A 16,701-nucleotide genomic window follows, 5' to 3' on the forward strand; every position below is an offset into this window, starting at 1 on the left:
TCACGAGGATACAAATTCTAGCAGATTTAATCCGAGAACCATTGAAACTCGAAGTTCGATTCGTTTTCGATCGATTGTGAAATTTAAAGTTCATCGACAGAACAAGACACGAGCAGTAGAGGGCGTGAAACCATTGATGCCATTGCAAATCAAGGATAATAATTCTACAAAACAAACCATAGAGCCTGTCTGCTTAATTCATCTAAAGAAGATCAAATTCAACACTCTATATATCTGATGATGAGATGATGAGATGACGAGATGATGAGATGATGAGATGACGAGATGACTCGAGCCTCGTTAACCAATTTGTTCGACAAGCGGATTAACTAAACTGGCAATGGCATTGCACCAGATTCAAACTTCTTACACACAATTAAGCAATAGCAGAAAAGTACTCTTTGCTACCCTTGGGGTCTGGCTTCATCGATTTCTCCCCGGGTTTCCATCCCGCTGGGCAAACTTCGTCGGGGTTCTCTTGCACGTATTGCAACGCCTGCAACATCAAAGACAAGGAAATTATGAACAACAACTCTTGATAAACAATCTTCTTATTGTTAGATGAATGATTGAAATTACTTGGAGAGTTCTCTTCGTCTCGTCTACGCTCCGACCAATACCAAGATTGTTTATTGTGGAGTGTTGGATAACTCCTTCCTTGTCAATTATGAACAGACCCCTTAGTGCAATTCCCTGTTCATTAAATTGTTGTGGATAAAGGTTACCTATTGTAGAGGTAAACTCAAACAATGCCTACAAAATTAATTGTTGATAGAAAGTAATGGCTATGGGTCCACCACCGGCAGATATTGTCCATTTTGGCCCGTTACATATTGCCGTCAGCTTCATGGTTTTAAAACGCTTCTGCTAGAGAGAGGTTTCCACATCCTTACAAGGAATGCTTCGTTCAACACTCCAACCGACGTGGGATCTCATGTTTTTTCTTATTACAATATCAGCAAAAACCGAATTCCAGTTTTCATTCACAACAGCTCATCAGCTGCTTGGTTTCTTAGAACAATGGTTTTATGGTAGAGGTCTAATTTGGAACAAACTTTGTAATACAGTAGGGGATGATATTGACATACCTGATCTGGGATCAGCACACCATAAGATTTTGAAATTGATTTAGTGACATCAGAAACCAGAGGATACTGAAGATCACCAAGCCCACCAGACTTTCTATCAGTTTGAACCCAAGCAAGATGTGAGAACTGCAAAAAGGTTCTATTTAGTATCATCACAATCACAACCAAAACCAAAATTGCACCACCACTAGCAGATATTATTGTTCTCTTTGAACTTTCCCCTTCGAGCTTCCCCTCAAGGTTTTTAAAACGCATCTAATAGGGCGAGGTTTCCACACCTTTAAAAAAAATGTTTCATTCCCTCGCCAACCGATGTGGGATCTCACAATCCACCCCCTTTCGAGACCCAGCGTCTTCGCTGGCACTCGTTCCTCTCTCCAATCGATGTGAAATCTCAAAGAACAAACTACCACATTTTGAGGAATAGAAGCAGAATTTCATCAACACAAAACTTCTTTGCAAAAGTATAACTTTGTTGAACAAGAGAAGCAAGTATCTACTTACAACACTGTCAACTGAAACACCCAAAACTTCTGTGTTTAGCTCCTTAAATTCTTCATACCGATCACTGAAAGCAGTAATCTCTACAAAATAGGAGGTAAAATAAACACAAGTTCAAAGCAGCTCAAGACAATATTTGCTGAGCTTCAATTTGGGATAGTTTAGTGCAACAAACCTGTGGGGCAAACAAACGTAAAATCCAATGGGTAGAAAAAGAGAATCACATATTTCTTCCCAATGTACTCAGAAAGTTTAACCTGAAACCGTAACACTTTAGATCAAATGTGAAGACGATGCAATCCGAACAGTAAACCTTTGAAACTTGCACATAATCTTTAAAAATCATTGCACCAATACAGTCAGATGACAACACAGAGGAATAAGCAGTATCCAAAACCTAAGCCATGGAGAATTACCTTGATAAATTCCTGATCAAAAACTGCCTCAGCCTCAAAATCTGGTGCTACATTTCCAACCAATGGCAACTCACTCTGTAAAAACAAATAATGGAACACAACGTCAGAAGTGGAACCCTCAAAAGAAATAACTCGCATGTTCATATTTTGAGTTACAAGATGCTGATTTCTGCCTTGCACGAACAAATGTCATAAGTTGCATATACAATATACATGAAAATTCTAATAGATACAAACTCTTTAAACTCACCCCTGCATGACTGAATCAATAATCTGAATACTTGAAGAAAAATTCAAAGAACATAACGAAGACAGGAGAAGTTTTCAGAAAAGGGTATTTGAAAAGGCGACATTTAGGGAATAATAAGTTCGATGTCCAAAATTTTGGCATAATGCAGTCGGAGAACAAAAGAAATGGCTAATTGTTGCCGCCAATATCCAAATATATACGAATAAAATGCCCCATTGATCATTACACAATTAACCAAAATTAGGGGAAACAAAACATCCTATTAAATGCATTCGGACTTCAGAAAGAAAAACCAAAGAAGAATCACAAGGAAAACAAAACGAAAATTACGAATTTCAAACTTCACCCAAAGAGTGAAACGCCGCAAAACAAGGGCATAGTGAGAGATGCAACACTTACAGAAGCCCGGACAGCAAAGCTCCGTCTGGACCTAGCTCCACGGGAGGAGGAAATTGAAGGAGGAGGAGAAGGCTGGAAGGACTTGCGAAGGCCGACGAAAGATTTGGGGAGTGCTAGGTTTCGAGAGGAGGGGGCGGAAGCAGTGGGAGCATTGGACTTGACTGGAAAAGCGGAGGGGTTGGAGGAGAAGAGGGCGGTGGCGGTAGCGGCGGAGCAAGCCATAGCGGAGGAGGAAGCTGGAAGCTGCAGCAGAAAGTCAGTCTAAGGCGTAAAAATGGAGACGAGAGGATAAGTAAAGGGAAGCGTTGGATAGCCCCCTGGTTCACCTCCACACACTTGGGGGCAATCCTGGAAATATCCATTTTGGTACAGATTGGAAGATCGAGAAGAAGAAGGGTAATATGGTAGTTTCGCATCAGATTTTGGGCTTGGAAAGCTTGGCCCATAAATAAGTTGTTGAATCTCAGGCCTACGGCCCATTTCTATAATGCCATCCATCCACCTCCCTTCGCCACTATTTTCCATTTTTATACATTTATTTAGTACAATTTTTATAGATTTCGAAGAGTTGATGATATTATGAATGTTTGTAATCAGTAAAAAAATATATATTTTTATGGTGAAAAGTTCAAATATTTATTGTAAAAATATTTTTTATTGCATTTTTTTTGTTGTCGTATCTGCACTTCAAATATTAACATATTAAGGGACAGAGAATAAAGTTGAACAAAAACGATGGATTAAAGGGACAGAATAAAGTTGAAAAAAAAAAAAAAGATTCATTTTTAGTCCAATTTCTATTCTATATATTTCTTTTTTCATCTTTTAATTTTTACTTTTGAACTCCTCGCCTTTTTTTATTATTTTTAACATGGTTAAAACACGTCACTTTTACCAACTTTATCTATGCATATTATTCTTACTAATCTCTTTCTTCCTGCATATTTTGTCTTACTAACTTTTTTTTTTTTTTTTTTTTTTTTTTTTTTTTTTTTTTTTTTTTTTTTTTNGAATTTTTCATTTCAGGTACACTTCTTGACTTTTACCTACCAATCTTACTATATACCTTAGAACATAAGAAGATAAGAAAATTTGATCCATTATATATTAAAAGAAACGTATTAATTATAAAAGGTATCTTTTGATTAACACTCTCGAACAAGGAATGCCTATACATTAAAAAAAAAAATTTTAAAAAAAAGTAAAATCTAAGTTTAATGTGAATCGTAAAAATCAAGAAAAATCTGAATCGTTACATCATNACATATATTTGGGCGTAATGTGCATATGTGGGTTCGTTAGAGGCTCAATTTTATATAATCACAGTACAAATCAAACAAAATTGATGTTGATTACTTTTATGAACTTAAGATCTCTAACAAATTGAATAAAGGAGGTGAGGTAAAGAATATGAAAACGACAAGTGGGGGGAAAATTGGGATTGGATTCATTGGCTATGTTCATGGAAGGAGCATATGTGGCGTTCCTAAACCCACAAACTTGTTCTTAACTTGTTGCGAATTTGGAAAATAGTGGATTAGTTTAAGAATTTCCTTTCCACCTTTTTCACATTTTAAAGAAAAAGTATGGGTTGAAAAGAACAATCAATGATTCTGACCATTTAATTTTAATTGTGTTCTTCCCCTAACGCAAATACGCGCCACCCTTCTTCCTTCTTTCTCTGTCTCTCTCTCCTCTCCACTAAGCCTCTGTTTCTGCCGCCATGGATGACATCTCCGCTCTAAAACCACACCCACCGCCGCCGAATCTCCGCCGAAGAAACTCCATCGCGGTGCCCGTCGTTGTGCCATCAAAACTAAACCTTTTCGCCTTCGCCGCCACCAAGTCATCTGGCGGCTCAGCTGCATCGCCGCCATTGGCTTTCGAGCTCTTCCCGATTAAATCCTCCTCCCACTCCCTTACCTACACTTCTCTCAGAGACATTTTGCCATCTTCGACTTCCATGAGCTCCCCCACCGCCGCCTCTGCAGCGAATTCGGGCTTTGAGATCTCGATCCGCAACCGCCTCGTGAAGCAAGCCGCGTGGGCGTATCTTCAACCCATGTCTTCCTCTCCGGGATCATCAGGACCCCACCTCCTCCGCCGTATCTGGCTCAGATTTTCAGCTTGTCTAGGCTTCCTCAACCTGCACATAATTTCTAGTGTGACAAAGGCTTTGGATCGGATATTTCGCGTTGTGGGGTTCAGTTTTGTCTATTAATGGTGGTCAGGGGGAATACAAATCAGCTCCCCCTTTGACTGAAATAAATCGTCGTCTGTTTCTATTCTGTTCTATGTATTAATGAATATATGCACATACACCCCTGTGAGTACAGTCTAAGAAGAAGAAGAAAAAGAAAAATTGGGATGTAAATGTTTGATGAAAAGTTCCAAAATGAATCTAATCTTTTATCTTCCTTTGGTCGGGGAGAGGGTTTGCAGTGTTGTCTTCTTCTTTTTTATGTACAGTTTTTTGTTTGGTAACTTCTAGTAGGGTTTTTTGGATCCTCGGAATCGAGCTTGGTTGTGGTTTTGATCTTCGTAAAAATAGTTTGTTTGATCATGAAGGGGAAATTGCACATCGAAGTCCTCCGATGTGGCTGTGGAACGCCGATTACTGGAGCCGGGCAGAGGAGGGGCACTTGGAAACCACTTCATGGCATTGCTCTTGCTCGAGTCCTTGGTTTTCCTTGGAGGCTTATGGAAGAACGAGGGCAGATCATTTGGACGCGGCGGAGGTGGTGGTGGCGCTGGCGGCGCACTTGGACGTTGGTGACGTTCGTTCCTCTGCAAAATGTCAATTTTCATCTCTAATTAAATGGATTTCGATGCTCCGGCTGGGTTCTATTCCTAATAAGGTTTTTGTAAATGTCTTAAAAGCACAGGAAAATAAGTTCTTGCTTGCTCTCATTAACTGCTAAAACTAAAAGGGCTTCGAGGAAGAGGATCAGAAGGTTACCCTGTCTTCTGGGGCCGCAGCTGCAGGCCTAGCTATGTAGTTAATAACTTGGACGATTGCAGATTGGCTCAACTCAGTACAGTTTTTCCAGTAGAACAGGGCCAATTCCCAGCCCTTCACTCTCCAATCCCCCATCTTCTGTTCAATATCTGTTTCGTGTTTATCTACCAAGGGCCGCAGCAAAGTGTCGAACACATATTTTGTTCCCTGCATTGTTTTAGCCCAACATTAACAAACAGATCAGCTGTATTCAAATTAGAAATATATGTCCTGTGCTCTTACATCTTGTTCTTAAGCTACTTGTTTGAAATTTTTTAAATAGGACTTCAGATTCCTATAATTTTGGTAGATTTAGACAGTTTCTACTTCAATGAAGTTTCAAAATCAACATTTTAGTTCCAAATAGTTCCTAATTTGCTTTAACAGTTAGATGGCGAGAAACTTAACGGCAATCAAATTAATTCTGAAGCTTCAAATTAACACCAAACCTTGATAATTCACATGGTGTTTTAAGTAGTTTCTGATTCGTGTTGATGGTTATATGAACTAAGTTAGACGTTACGTAATGATTAGAACTTTATCATCGTGTACATAACGTTTCTTGCCTTTTCCTACAGGATCATCAAATAACATATAGAGAATTAGCTTCAATGATTACATCTCCCAGTTTTCTTACCTTGGTCTTTGGATACCACAAATAGATAAAGAGGGCCAGCTTCAATTCTCCGTACATGGGCAACCTTGACAAAGTTTTGGACCATAAATTTTAAGCACAGGCGAAATGATGAGAAATGCAACAAGTTATTAACATTCTTTAGGGAAAGAAATAAAGAAAGCTACACATACCATGCGACTAAAGTGTCAGCAATCCTCTCAACAATTGTTAAAATGGCCACAATGATCCTGCAAATATTGAATAAATAGGCTTTCAATTCAAAAGTAACGTAACCAAAAACAAAGTGGAGTGAAAGCTACTCAAACTCAATGTTCAAAGCAGACAAAGGCAAAGCCATAAAGAGCGTCAACAAAACCCTTTCCACTGTTGTGCCCAAACACAAAAATCTAAGTCGATCGCTCTTCATCAAGGTTGCGCATGTAAATTAGCTATAATCAAAAGGACTAGAATGGAATTCGAGAAATAAATGCTTATTGATTACGAGAGACGATAAAATAATCAGGTCAACAGCTATAGATCAGGGCACAAATCATCAACCGCTCCACTAAATCGAATAGCAAAACCGGATTCGTTCTTACCAAAATTGACACCAGAATTGAAGCTCTCGGATTTCAATCCGACTCTGCACAACCGTTTTGTAGCATTGAAACGCAGGATAAGCATAGCCAAACAGCATCCTACATTGATCAATATTCATCAATCACTAAATCCACCGCCAGAAAGAAAAATAAAAACCAGAGAAACTCTCTTAGAATCGAAGAAACAAAGAACTCACAGAAGGCATCGAACCATAAGCTCTCCCAACATTGTGATTGACTACACAACAACACAATTAACTCCCGCCAAATTCACCTAAAAGAAAGCTCAACAACAGAGGAAAGAAATGGACTCAGCATCCAACATCCAACATCCAAAGTCCCGAATTCCTAACCAATAATCAAAAAACATATAAATAAGGAAACGGCAGAGATAATCTTACCGTGATCGGAGAAGAAATTGAAGTCCGTCAGTTGACTTGGTACAAAACGAGAAACGCCAGAAACCTCTGGAAGAGATAGAAGGAGAGCGGAGTTTGAAGGTTTGGGGGAAAGGATTTTGGAATGGCGTGAAGGAAATGAAGATCGAGAGGAAGAGAAGATATAGTTATGGAGCTTTGTAGAGAGAGAAAATGATAGGAGAGAGAAGATTTCTTGCAGGGGACGTCTTCGTCTTTCTCTTGCACGCGATTCAGTCAGAGTGGAGAAGCGATGATTTTCCTGAGATTCTTCTTCTTCTTATTCAAAACCAGTTTGGTTCTTCTTCAGGCAGTTATGAGGAGGGTAGTTTCGTAATTTCCCTCTTTCCTTTTCTTTTTCCTTTCCTTTTTCGGTATTTTGGGTTGTTTTGTTCTTTGTCATGTCTTATATAATTATTTTTAAATGGAAACTATAATTATTATTTTTTTTATTAGAACTTACAAATAATAATGAAAATATTCATTAATTGCTTAATTCATCAACTATGGTTTTGTAACCTTCACGTTCGCACAAATTAAAATTAAAAAAAAAAAAAAAAGTCAATTCAGATAAAATATTAATCCATTTGAATAAAAATAAATAAATATAAGGTAGAAAAAGATTAATGTGTATTATTTTTAACAATTATAAGGTGTGTTATTTGAATTAGTGATATAGTTAACTTATTTAATATTTGCATATGTGATAACGTAAAGTGGAATGAAATAAAATTTGGGAACACGAAACTTAGGGCCCATAAGAAAATTAAAAAAATATATATTTTAAAACTCAAAATATGTCGTTAATTAAGGAGAATCAAAGCACCTAGGGAGTAACGCTCTTTAATTTATTTTCAAAAAATTGTTGTAGTTGGTTGACCATCTTCCCACTTTCCCTCCAATTATTATTATTATTATTATTATTATTATTATTTATTATTAATCCACACCTTCAATTAAATTTCTGGATTTTGACCCGGCCTTCCCTTTTTCTTATTCAATATTCTTAATTTAATTTCCCATCTCTATCCTATCCTTAATTCATTTTAAATTACATCTTTAAATCTCGAGCTATTATTCAAACATAAAACATAATCAATATTCGATAATTAACGAACATTTTCTTACAATATATCATACTTTTCAATTATTTCTTAGTCATCTTATCCTCAGAATTGCTCTTGTTTAATTGTTGTCTAAATTCAGTGTCTTACAAAACTATATTATTATTATTATTTTAACAAGGAAATTTAATATTTATCTATTCAACTTTTAATTTAAAATTTAGTCAATTTTATTATCTTATTTGTTTTCTTTTTTAATTTATTTAAATGACGACTTATAAAAATAAAAGTAGGGGTGGAAAAACTTAATGTAATGTATGATGTTAGATTTTTTATGACGAAAGCATAACCGAATTGAAATAGTCGTGGTCAATTTTAAATTTAAATGTGATAATTCGTAGTTTGGAAGAAGTTGATTTATTGTTGTATAGTATTTAGAGAAATGGGTCCAAAAAGAAAAGTAAATGAGAATATAAGAAGACTTTTATAATATATACAAAGACTTAAATTACAAAAATAATATATATTCTTTACTAATGTTTTATAATAATAATAATAATAATAATAATAATAAGTCGGGTTTAATAACCATTTAATTTTTTTTTAATTTAGTAAAAATATGGTGAGAAAACAAACAAAATCTATCTGTCAATCTTATCTTCGATTTTCTTTCGTGGATAAACTAAGTTTGTTTAATTTTTAATTATTGTAATAAGATCAAGGAATTTAAAGAAATAAGCTTATTTTTAATGGAATTGGTGAAGAAAAAGTGTTTTTTTTTAAATGATTAATTGAATAATATATTAAAAGGACTAAAATACCTTAGCAGCCACCATCCAACACCAACGCCACACGCGGTCAACGATCATGAAGGATAACTACGGTGAACTCACCACTAGCAACCATCGTGCACTTACCATGAATGACTATTTCCAACGACCACTTCCAGAGATCCAACCATCATCTCATGCAATCATTATTTGCGTCAACTCGACCCCCTCTAACGAAAGTTATTGGTAATCAACCGACTATAGTGATTTAAATACAAATCAAATTAGAATTTGAAACTTTAACACTTGATAGTATATGTAGTTATTATCTATGCCCCATTTCGGAACCGCCCTATAACGCAAGCAAAAACGCGTCGGTTTTGCAAAATTCAGGTCCCAACCATCGAGTTGGAACATTCCCCACTACAATGCCAAAAAATAATTTTTTCGCATGCATCTAGAAAAAACCGCCTCGTTTCGAAACCGACCTAGAACACAAGTAAAAAGGGGCCGTTTTCGCAAGATTTTTAGACAATTATATGGTTAGAATCACTTACAAAATTAAAATAGAAAATGAAAGAGGTCTCCTAGACAGCATCCAAAAAAGTGGAAAGTTTGGTTTACCAGCAAGCTAAGAGACGTGGCGGCATCTATTATTTGCATTTGATTTGGCCTTCCAAAGACTATAGTATTTCCTTCCTTCTCTAATTCCAACTCCTTTATGCCTTAAAAGTAGTTATTAGTTGGAAGTTTGTTTACCCGATCTTGCATCAATCATCGTAACTTCACTTCTCAACAATTACCGGAACTTAGATTAAGGTCAAATCAATTGCTATGTTCTTAGTCCACATTTGTTCTCTCAAGGTCATCACTCAAACACTAACTAAAATTTATCTGGAAGATTCAAACATTCCGATATTCCTCTACATCATTTAAGACATAGTCACATTATTTACTCGTTGCTTTTAAGAGTGATCTCAATTCATTCGTATATTTTCAAGCGAATGTGGGTTTTGGGATTTTGTGTAACGTTGGGAGGCGACCTAGTGACTTGGGTTTAGCAATGATTGAAATCATTCCAACCACTGCCTTCACGGACCCCATTCAACATTGGGCCAATTACTTAATTCTTTTTAACATCCACAAATATTTATTTTATTTATTTTATCAAACATATACATCCAATTTTTCATTATACAATAAAGTTTTTATGTACGCAATCTGCCAAATTTTGACACCCGACATGGGCATATACAATATGAATTCTAAAACCGAACTTATCATATAATTACTAGTTGGCTAATGTGTGACAAAATCATATCATAAATGAAGGTCTCGAGTATTGAAATTCAATTAACTGCTTTGAAAATATAAATAAATTAAATATTAAGGGTCCATGGAAATTTGAAAACGGGAATTAATTCTGATATTCCTTTATAAATCAATTAAATTATCAATTTTGTAAGCGAAGACTTTGTGTTATCCCAATGCCAAATATTAATTGAGATTGCAGGATCTTTAATCACTTTCCTAATTTTTATTATATTTTTAATTGTAATTAAATAAATAAATAAAATTTAAAAATGAGGATTTTTGGTCAAAAGGGCCATCATAATTAATCGAACACGCCAATAATTAATTAAGATGGAAGGGTAAGCAAATTGAAATAATAATTTCTTTTTCATAATTAAAATTTGGATTATTAAAAAAAGGTCAGACAAGGTCATCATACACGTGGGACCAGTCGTAGCTCACGTGCAGGATTTATAGAGCTCTAAACACTTCACTCCCTATTTCCCCTCCGCCATTCCTCTGCTTTCTCCTCCTCCACCTCCACCCATAATGGCCGCCGTCAAAAAAAAGCTCCTCGTCAACTTCACCTCCGTCGACATTGGCTGTGGAAGTTGCCGGAAGTCCAAATCCATTCTCTCACAGATTTTCCGCCCCAAGCCCAAGTCTCCAAACTCCAATTCCGACCGCCGTCTCTTCCGCTCGCCCTCGAGTTTCTCCGACAAGAAGCTGAGCGACATCGACATGTCGTATGGCTCCGAGGTTGTCGGTAACGGGTCGTGGAAAATCGGCGGCGTGAGCGTAGCGGTGGAGAAGGATTCCAACGATCCGTATGTGGATTTCCGACAATCGATGCTGCAAATGATTTTGGAAAACGAAATTTACACTCAAGAAGGGCTTCGAGAGCTTCTTAGCTGTTTTCTTCATCTGAATTCGCCTTGTAACCATGGGATTATAATTCGAGCTTTTGCTGAGATCTGGGACGGCGTATCGTGTGGCAGATCGACGGCCGACATGGCGGTGTCTAAGACGGCGGCTAGAAAACAGAGACGCTCTGTACGGTCACGCGTCTTGTAACCGTCGCCTCATCATGGCTTCGCATTTCTGGATCGGTGTTAGCCGTTTTTTTTTTCTTTCTTTTTTGTTGTTTAATTCTGAAGATAGGATGGTTTTTGGGATCTTGATGGATTGGGAAGATGCAGATGTAATTATTGTTAATTGTTTCTTTCGCTAATTGCCAAATACATGGAAGGTTTTTTTCTTTTTTCTTTTTTTTAAAAATAATATTTTTTTTCTTTTTCTTTTGCGTAAATAAATATTATATATATATATATATAATTTAATTTCGAGGATATGAATGGGAGGCGTGGAGTCAAAGTTGAGTGAAGAAATGAATGAATGCTTATTTATTACATCTTTTTTTTCTTCTAAGATAAGATATTTTGTATTGGATGAAAATTATATTTGATGAAAGTTCCACATCGACTAATTTAGAGTTTATAATAAAACAATATCGATTCCTGGAGAAGCTCAAAACAAAGTCATGAAAGCTTATGTTCAAAGTAGACAATATTGTACCATCGTGTAGGGTCAGGTTCTATAACAAATTTTATGAACTTTAATCCACATTTTTGTAATTTTTTTTTGTTGACACAGAGCACAAGGCAAACACAGTTTAAAGAAGATGATGATAAGTTTGTATGAACAGTGAAGAACAGAGCTGCACAGATTGAGATGCAGAAGAAACATACATATATATATATATATATGAGTAGTAAAGAAAGAGAGAAAGAGATGGCAGTGTGCAGTGAGACATGAATGATGGAGCAGAGAGTTGAAGAAGATCCAGTGATTTCATTGGAAAATGTTGAAATTGAAGACTCTTTCACCACATCCAAATTTGGCAGAGATATCACTGCCTCACTGCTTGCTTGCTTCCTTGTTTTGCCTCATCTCACCTTTTACATCAGCTTCCCCTTTCAAGCCATGACTTCTGTCCACGGTCTTTGTCTGTTGGGTATTTGACATTTGATCCATGTCGATTAGAGAGAGAAACGAGTGTTAGCGAAGATGTTAGGCTTAAAAAAGGGGTTGTTCATGAAAACCCACGTCGGTGGAGAGTGGAACGAAGCATTGTTTGTAATAGTGTAGAAACTTCTCCACAGTAGACGCATTTTAAAATCCTTCAGAGAAAGTCACTAGGTGTTGTACTCAAGAAGATGCTTAGCCCTCAAGGGGATGGACACTGAGTGGTGTGCCAGTGATAATGTTGTGCCGTAGAGGGGAGTAGACACCGAGCGATGTGCCAGCGATAACGTTGTGCTGAGTCTAGAAGGGAGTGAATCGTGGAATCTCACATTGGTTGAAGAGGGGGACTAAGTATTCTCTATAAGAGTGTAAAAATTTATTTAACAGACACGTCCTCTCCTCTCTCTCCATGTGTGGCTAAAACCAAGATATATATAGATTAGGACTTAAATCAATTATACATATTTTAATATTTTGCTGGCTTCTATAATTAATTATGCACGTGACTTCAATCAAGTTATATATATTTATACGAAAGTACTCATACTTGAACTTATACAATCAAATTGTTAAAATGCAATAACCAAAATAATTAATTTCGCATAAAAGTATATAGTTTAAAAATTAAAATATCAAAATGATTATTTTAAAAATTATTTGTGACCCTAAAAATTAAAAAAAAAAAAAAAAAAAAAAAAAAAAACTAAACCATGTGCAAGTATTGAAGACATGTTCCTTTTTAAGACTGTTTATAATTGATATTTAAAAACACTTTTTTAATAAATAAATAAAAAAACATTTTTTTTTAAATTGTTCTGAAAACAAACAAATAGTACAAAATGGTAACAGTATTTTTATTATTTTTATTATTTTTATTATTTATTTTNACCCTTGTCTGGTGTTCTCTTTAAACGCAATACCTCTTGATCATTGATCAGGATTATTGGGAGCGAGTCTTACATTAGTTAATTTAGTGGAAGATCATGGGTTTATAAGTGACGAATACTATCTCCATTGGTATGAGGTCTTTTAGAAAAACCCAAAGCAAAGTCACGAGAGTTTATGCTCATGTGGAGAGTTGTGATTCCTAACGTGGTATTAGAGCCTTTGTTTGAAAGCTCCAGAGAATGGAGTCGAGCCTCCATTAAGGGGAGATTATTCGAGAGCTCCATAAGCCTCAGGGGACTACCTATATTCAAAGTAGACGATTACGAAAATATAAGTCCACCACTGGTAGATATTGTATGCTTTGATCCATTACGTATAGCTGTCAGCTTCACATTCTTCTGCTAAAAAGAAGAGAACGTAACATTTCTTACAAGGGTGTGGAAACATGTAAGGTTTTGATGCAAAGAGAAGGGCTAGAGGACACAAAACATGGAGGAAAGACAAGAGGAGCCCGAGGAGGATGAGATGATTCGGTCTCATCGACCAAAAAGAAGCATTAAATGCACAACAAAGAACACAAAATTGGTTGGAAAATGTAAAAACACACAGACACACACATAACACAGCCTTCTCCAAACCATATAATAACAATAATAATAATACCAAAACGAAAAATGACAACTATATAGCATCAAAATCCACATTAATAACCTTATTTTAATGAACATTGTCTCACAACATTTTAAAATAATATAATTAAAAAGCGTTACATGGATTAAATAAAATCTGTAAAAGAGGAAAACATGGACATAAGTTTCTGGACTCATTTTTTTAATATAATATAACTTCGTTACCAACCTCCAACAACTACTCTCTAAGTAAGCCATTAATTACAATTACCTGTTGGATGATGAAAGTCCCACGTCAGCTAATTTAAAAATACTCTCTCCATTGGTTTGAGGTCTTTCGGAGAAATTCAAAGCAAAACCATAAGAGCTTATACTCAAAGTGAAAATATCATACCATTGTGGAGAGTCGTGTTCGTCTAACATTACCATATTTTAAAACAATGTCACAAAGCTATTAAATGGAGCGTTAATTTGATGGTTAGTTAATAAAATGTTGCACATGGGGAAGTGCAGGAACCTAGAAATGAAGAACAGAGCTTATGATTATTTAAAATTAACATATTCATTATAAATAATTAATACTTCGTATAAATTATAGTGCCAAATATCAAATTTATTAGAAGCTTCGCCGCTCAACCCTACACTCTCCCATGTTACAACCTCCATTTTTATTTTTATTTTTCACCATTCAAATTAATTTAATCAAATTTATAAAATATCTCTTTAAAATATATATATATATATATATATATATATATATATATATATATATAAAAGATGGGGACTTTCTTATCATACATTAAGAATAATTCCCGCATTTTTTGTTTTTTCTTTCGACATGTAGTTTATTTGCTCACCTCCCAATATTCCTTTTTTTTTTAAAAAAAAATTAATATTTTTATTTTCATTTCAAATTTATTATTTATAGCCATTTACAAAAAATCTGAAATCTGAATGCATGGCCCAAATTAAAACTATGGATTTTTGTTCTATCCTATTAATATATATAATTATATTTATATGAAAAAAAAAACTTTAATTTATCCTTTTTCAATATCCTATTTAAATCTTTTTAATACCATAAATACTTGAATAATAATTTAATTTTATCTGATAAAAAAATTCATTTTTTAAAATATTATAATAAATGGGAGATTGTGCCAAGGAGTCTGCTAAAACTGCAAAATAGACAACGACCTACCAATTTCAAAAATCAACGGCTACGATTATATTTATAGGTCCATGACTTAAAAACTCCTCTCCTTGGATTCTCCACGTGTAAGATATTAATTACTCCGAATTTATTATACGGTGAGACGTGTTGTAGAGGATCAAGTACTTCATCTAAAATAAATGGAGTTTAATAATGAACAAGAGTTGGTCGTTTTTATAGATTTGATGATATCGTATGCATTAATTACTCAAAATTCCGTTAAAGCAAAATATCAATTTTATGAAAAATGAAATAAAAATAATTTACAAACTAAAATCATTTAAAATTATTTTATGAAAAAGAAAACTAAAATTGTATATTCTTCAAATTTGAAAATAGTATTAAAAAAATCAGGAAAAAACATGATGGTGATGTTGATCTAATGAAGGTATCTCCTCGATCTCCATGGATGAGGATATACAAGGTAATAAATTTGAAGAAGAAGATGAAGAAGAACACAAGGAGGAACAACACGAACCCACCAATGGAGAAATTACAAATTTGTCGGAGGAGGAAGAAGACGGCGCCGCCGTCATTGCAAGACTGACTAATAAATCCACAAAAGCTGTAAGAATAAATCCATGGTTGTTTCTTCCATTAACTCTCAAATACCAACTCAAAAGCTCCTCTAACCTCTCCCAATCCTTCATCCCATGCGCCTCCACCATCTCCTCCATCGATTTCCTAAAATCCAAAAATGGGTCATCGGAATCCATGGATATAACCGTCGTCCCCTCCTTCAACTCCGGTGACACGTCGCCGTTTTCGTTCTCTTTCAGAATCGAGCTTGATTTTCCTGCGGGCTCGAAGAGGAGTCTGTCTGACCTGAGCCCTCGGATCATTCTCTCTATAGGGTCGCCGCCGGAGCAATCCGACGCCGTTGAGAGGCTGCCGGAGGACTCGGAGGAGAGTGTAAAGAAGGAGTCGGAGGAATCTGTTGCGGCGGTGGCGGGGGCGGCGACGGCGGCGGAAGTGTTGGTTCGGAAAGAAAGGGTTCTTGGCTGGCGACATGACGGCCAGGGCCAGGTGGAGTTGTCGTCTGCGGAGGATTTGAAGAGAGAGGGGAGCTTCATAATCTTCTTCTTCTTGTTGTTGTTCATTAACATGTCTGTGAAAGTGATTTTGGGTGTTGGGTTTGGTTTCAAATTTGTTTTGGAGGTTCAAAATTTGAGCTTTCTGTGTGGGACATTAATGGCGGGTCAGAGAGAGAGGGAGAGAGAGAGAGAGAGAGAGAGATATTGAGGAGGCAGATGGAAAGTGAAGGAGGAAGGTGGAATATAAATGAGGCCTATTTAAGGTTCTTTATTGAGTAAAAAAGTAAATATAATAAAACAAACAAATTTTACTTTTTTTTTTTTTTTACAGGAAAAAATAAATTAAAATAATATTAAATTTTGTATTTAATGTCTTTAAATTTTAAAAGGCTACAACATTTATTTATCATTTGTGAATAACGTTTTAAATTTAAAAAGTCTTTCAAAAACAAAAATATTAATAAAATGTTTTTATCTTTTTTTTTTTTTTTTATAAGTTAAA

At 35.5% G+C, this 16,701-nt stretch overlaps 5 protein-coding genes and 1 long non-coding RNA gene across 6 annotated transcripts; 3 read left to right on the plus strand and 3 right to left on the minus strand.

The window, feature by feature from the left end:
- Positions 1 to 116: 116 nt before the first annotated feature.
- Positions 117 to 2,993, minus strand: LOC111801115 (2-Cys peroxiredoxin BAS1, chloroplastic). The gene is made up of 7 exons (XM_023685099.1): positions 2,655 to 2,993; positions 2,006 to 2,080; positions 1,765 to 1,846; positions 1,593 to 1,672; positions 1,089 to 1,214; positions 580 to 693; positions 117 to 496 (listed from the first exon to the last, which is right to left on the minus strand). The coding sequence occupies exons 1-7, from the start codon at positions 2,874 to 2,876 to the stop codon at positions 377 to 379; spliced, it is 819 nt and encodes a 272-aa protein (XP_023540867.1). The 5' UTR covers positions 2,877 to 2,993; the 3' UTR covers positions 117 to 376.
- Positions 2,994 to 4,377: 1,384 nt separating this feature from the next.
- On the plus strand, positions 4,378 to 4,875 carry LOC111800166. Its single transcript, XM_023683758.1, has one exon. It carries the CDS (start codon positions 4,378 to 4,380, stop codon positions 4,873 to 4,875), a length of 498 nt encoding a protein of 165 aa, XP_023539526.1.
- A 56-nt stretch (positions 4,876 to 4,931) lies between these two features.
- On the minus strand, positions 4,932 to 7,541 carry LOC111801116 (putative HVA22-like protein g). The gene is made up of 7 exons (XM_023685100.1): positions 7,269 to 7,541; positions 7,065 to 7,141; positions 6,868 to 6,966; positions 6,460 to 6,516; positions 6,290 to 6,353; positions 5,614 to 5,820; positions 4,932 to 5,441 (listed from the first exon to the last, which is right to left on the minus strand). The coding sequence occupies exons 2-7, from the start codon at positions 7,094 to 7,096 to the stop codon at positions 5,142 to 5,144; spliced, it is 759 nt and encodes a 252-aa protein (XP_023540868.1). The 5' UTR covers positions 7,097 to 7,141; positions 7,269 to 7,541; the 3' UTR covers positions 4,932 to 5,141.
- On the plus strand, positions 5,362 to 5,904 carry LOC111801119. The gene is made up of 2 exons (XR_002816084.1): positions 5,362 to 5,450; positions 5,540 to 5,904. It is a non-coding gene; the product is annotated as an uncharacterized LOC111801119 (long non-coding RNA).
- Positions 7,542 to 10,836: 3,295 nt separating the features above from the next.
- On the plus strand, positions 10,837 to 11,678 carry LOC111801118 (transcription repressor OFP6-like). The gene has a single exon (XM_023685104.1). The coding sequence runs from the start codon at positions 10,960 to 10,962 to the stop codon at positions 11,482 to 11,484; it is 525 nt and encodes a 174-aa protein (XP_023540872.1). The 5' UTR covers positions 10,837 to 10,959; the 3' UTR covers positions 11,485 to 11,678.
- Positions 11,679 to 15,484: 3,806 nt separating this feature from the next.
- LOC111801120 (transcription repressor OFP15-like) lies at positions 15,485 to 16,416 on the minus strand. The gene has a single exon (XM_023685105.1). The coding sequence runs from the start codon at positions 16,269 to 16,271 to the stop codon at positions 15,516 to 15,518; it is 756 nt and encodes a 251-aa protein (XP_023540873.1). The 5' UTR covers positions 16,272 to 16,416; the 3' UTR covers positions 15,485 to 15,515.
- Between the last annotated feature and the right edge of the window lie 285 nt (positions 16,417 to 16,701).

The sequence above is a fragment of the Cucurbita pepo genome, chromosome LG08, assembly GCF_002806865.2.
Source record: "Cucurbita pepo subsp. pepo cultivar mu-cu-16 chromosome LG08, ASM280686v2, whole genome shotgun sequence".
Lineage (NCBI taxonomy): Eukaryota > Viridiplantae > Streptophyta > Magnoliopsida > Cucurbitales > Cucurbitaceae > Cucurbita > Cucurbita pepo.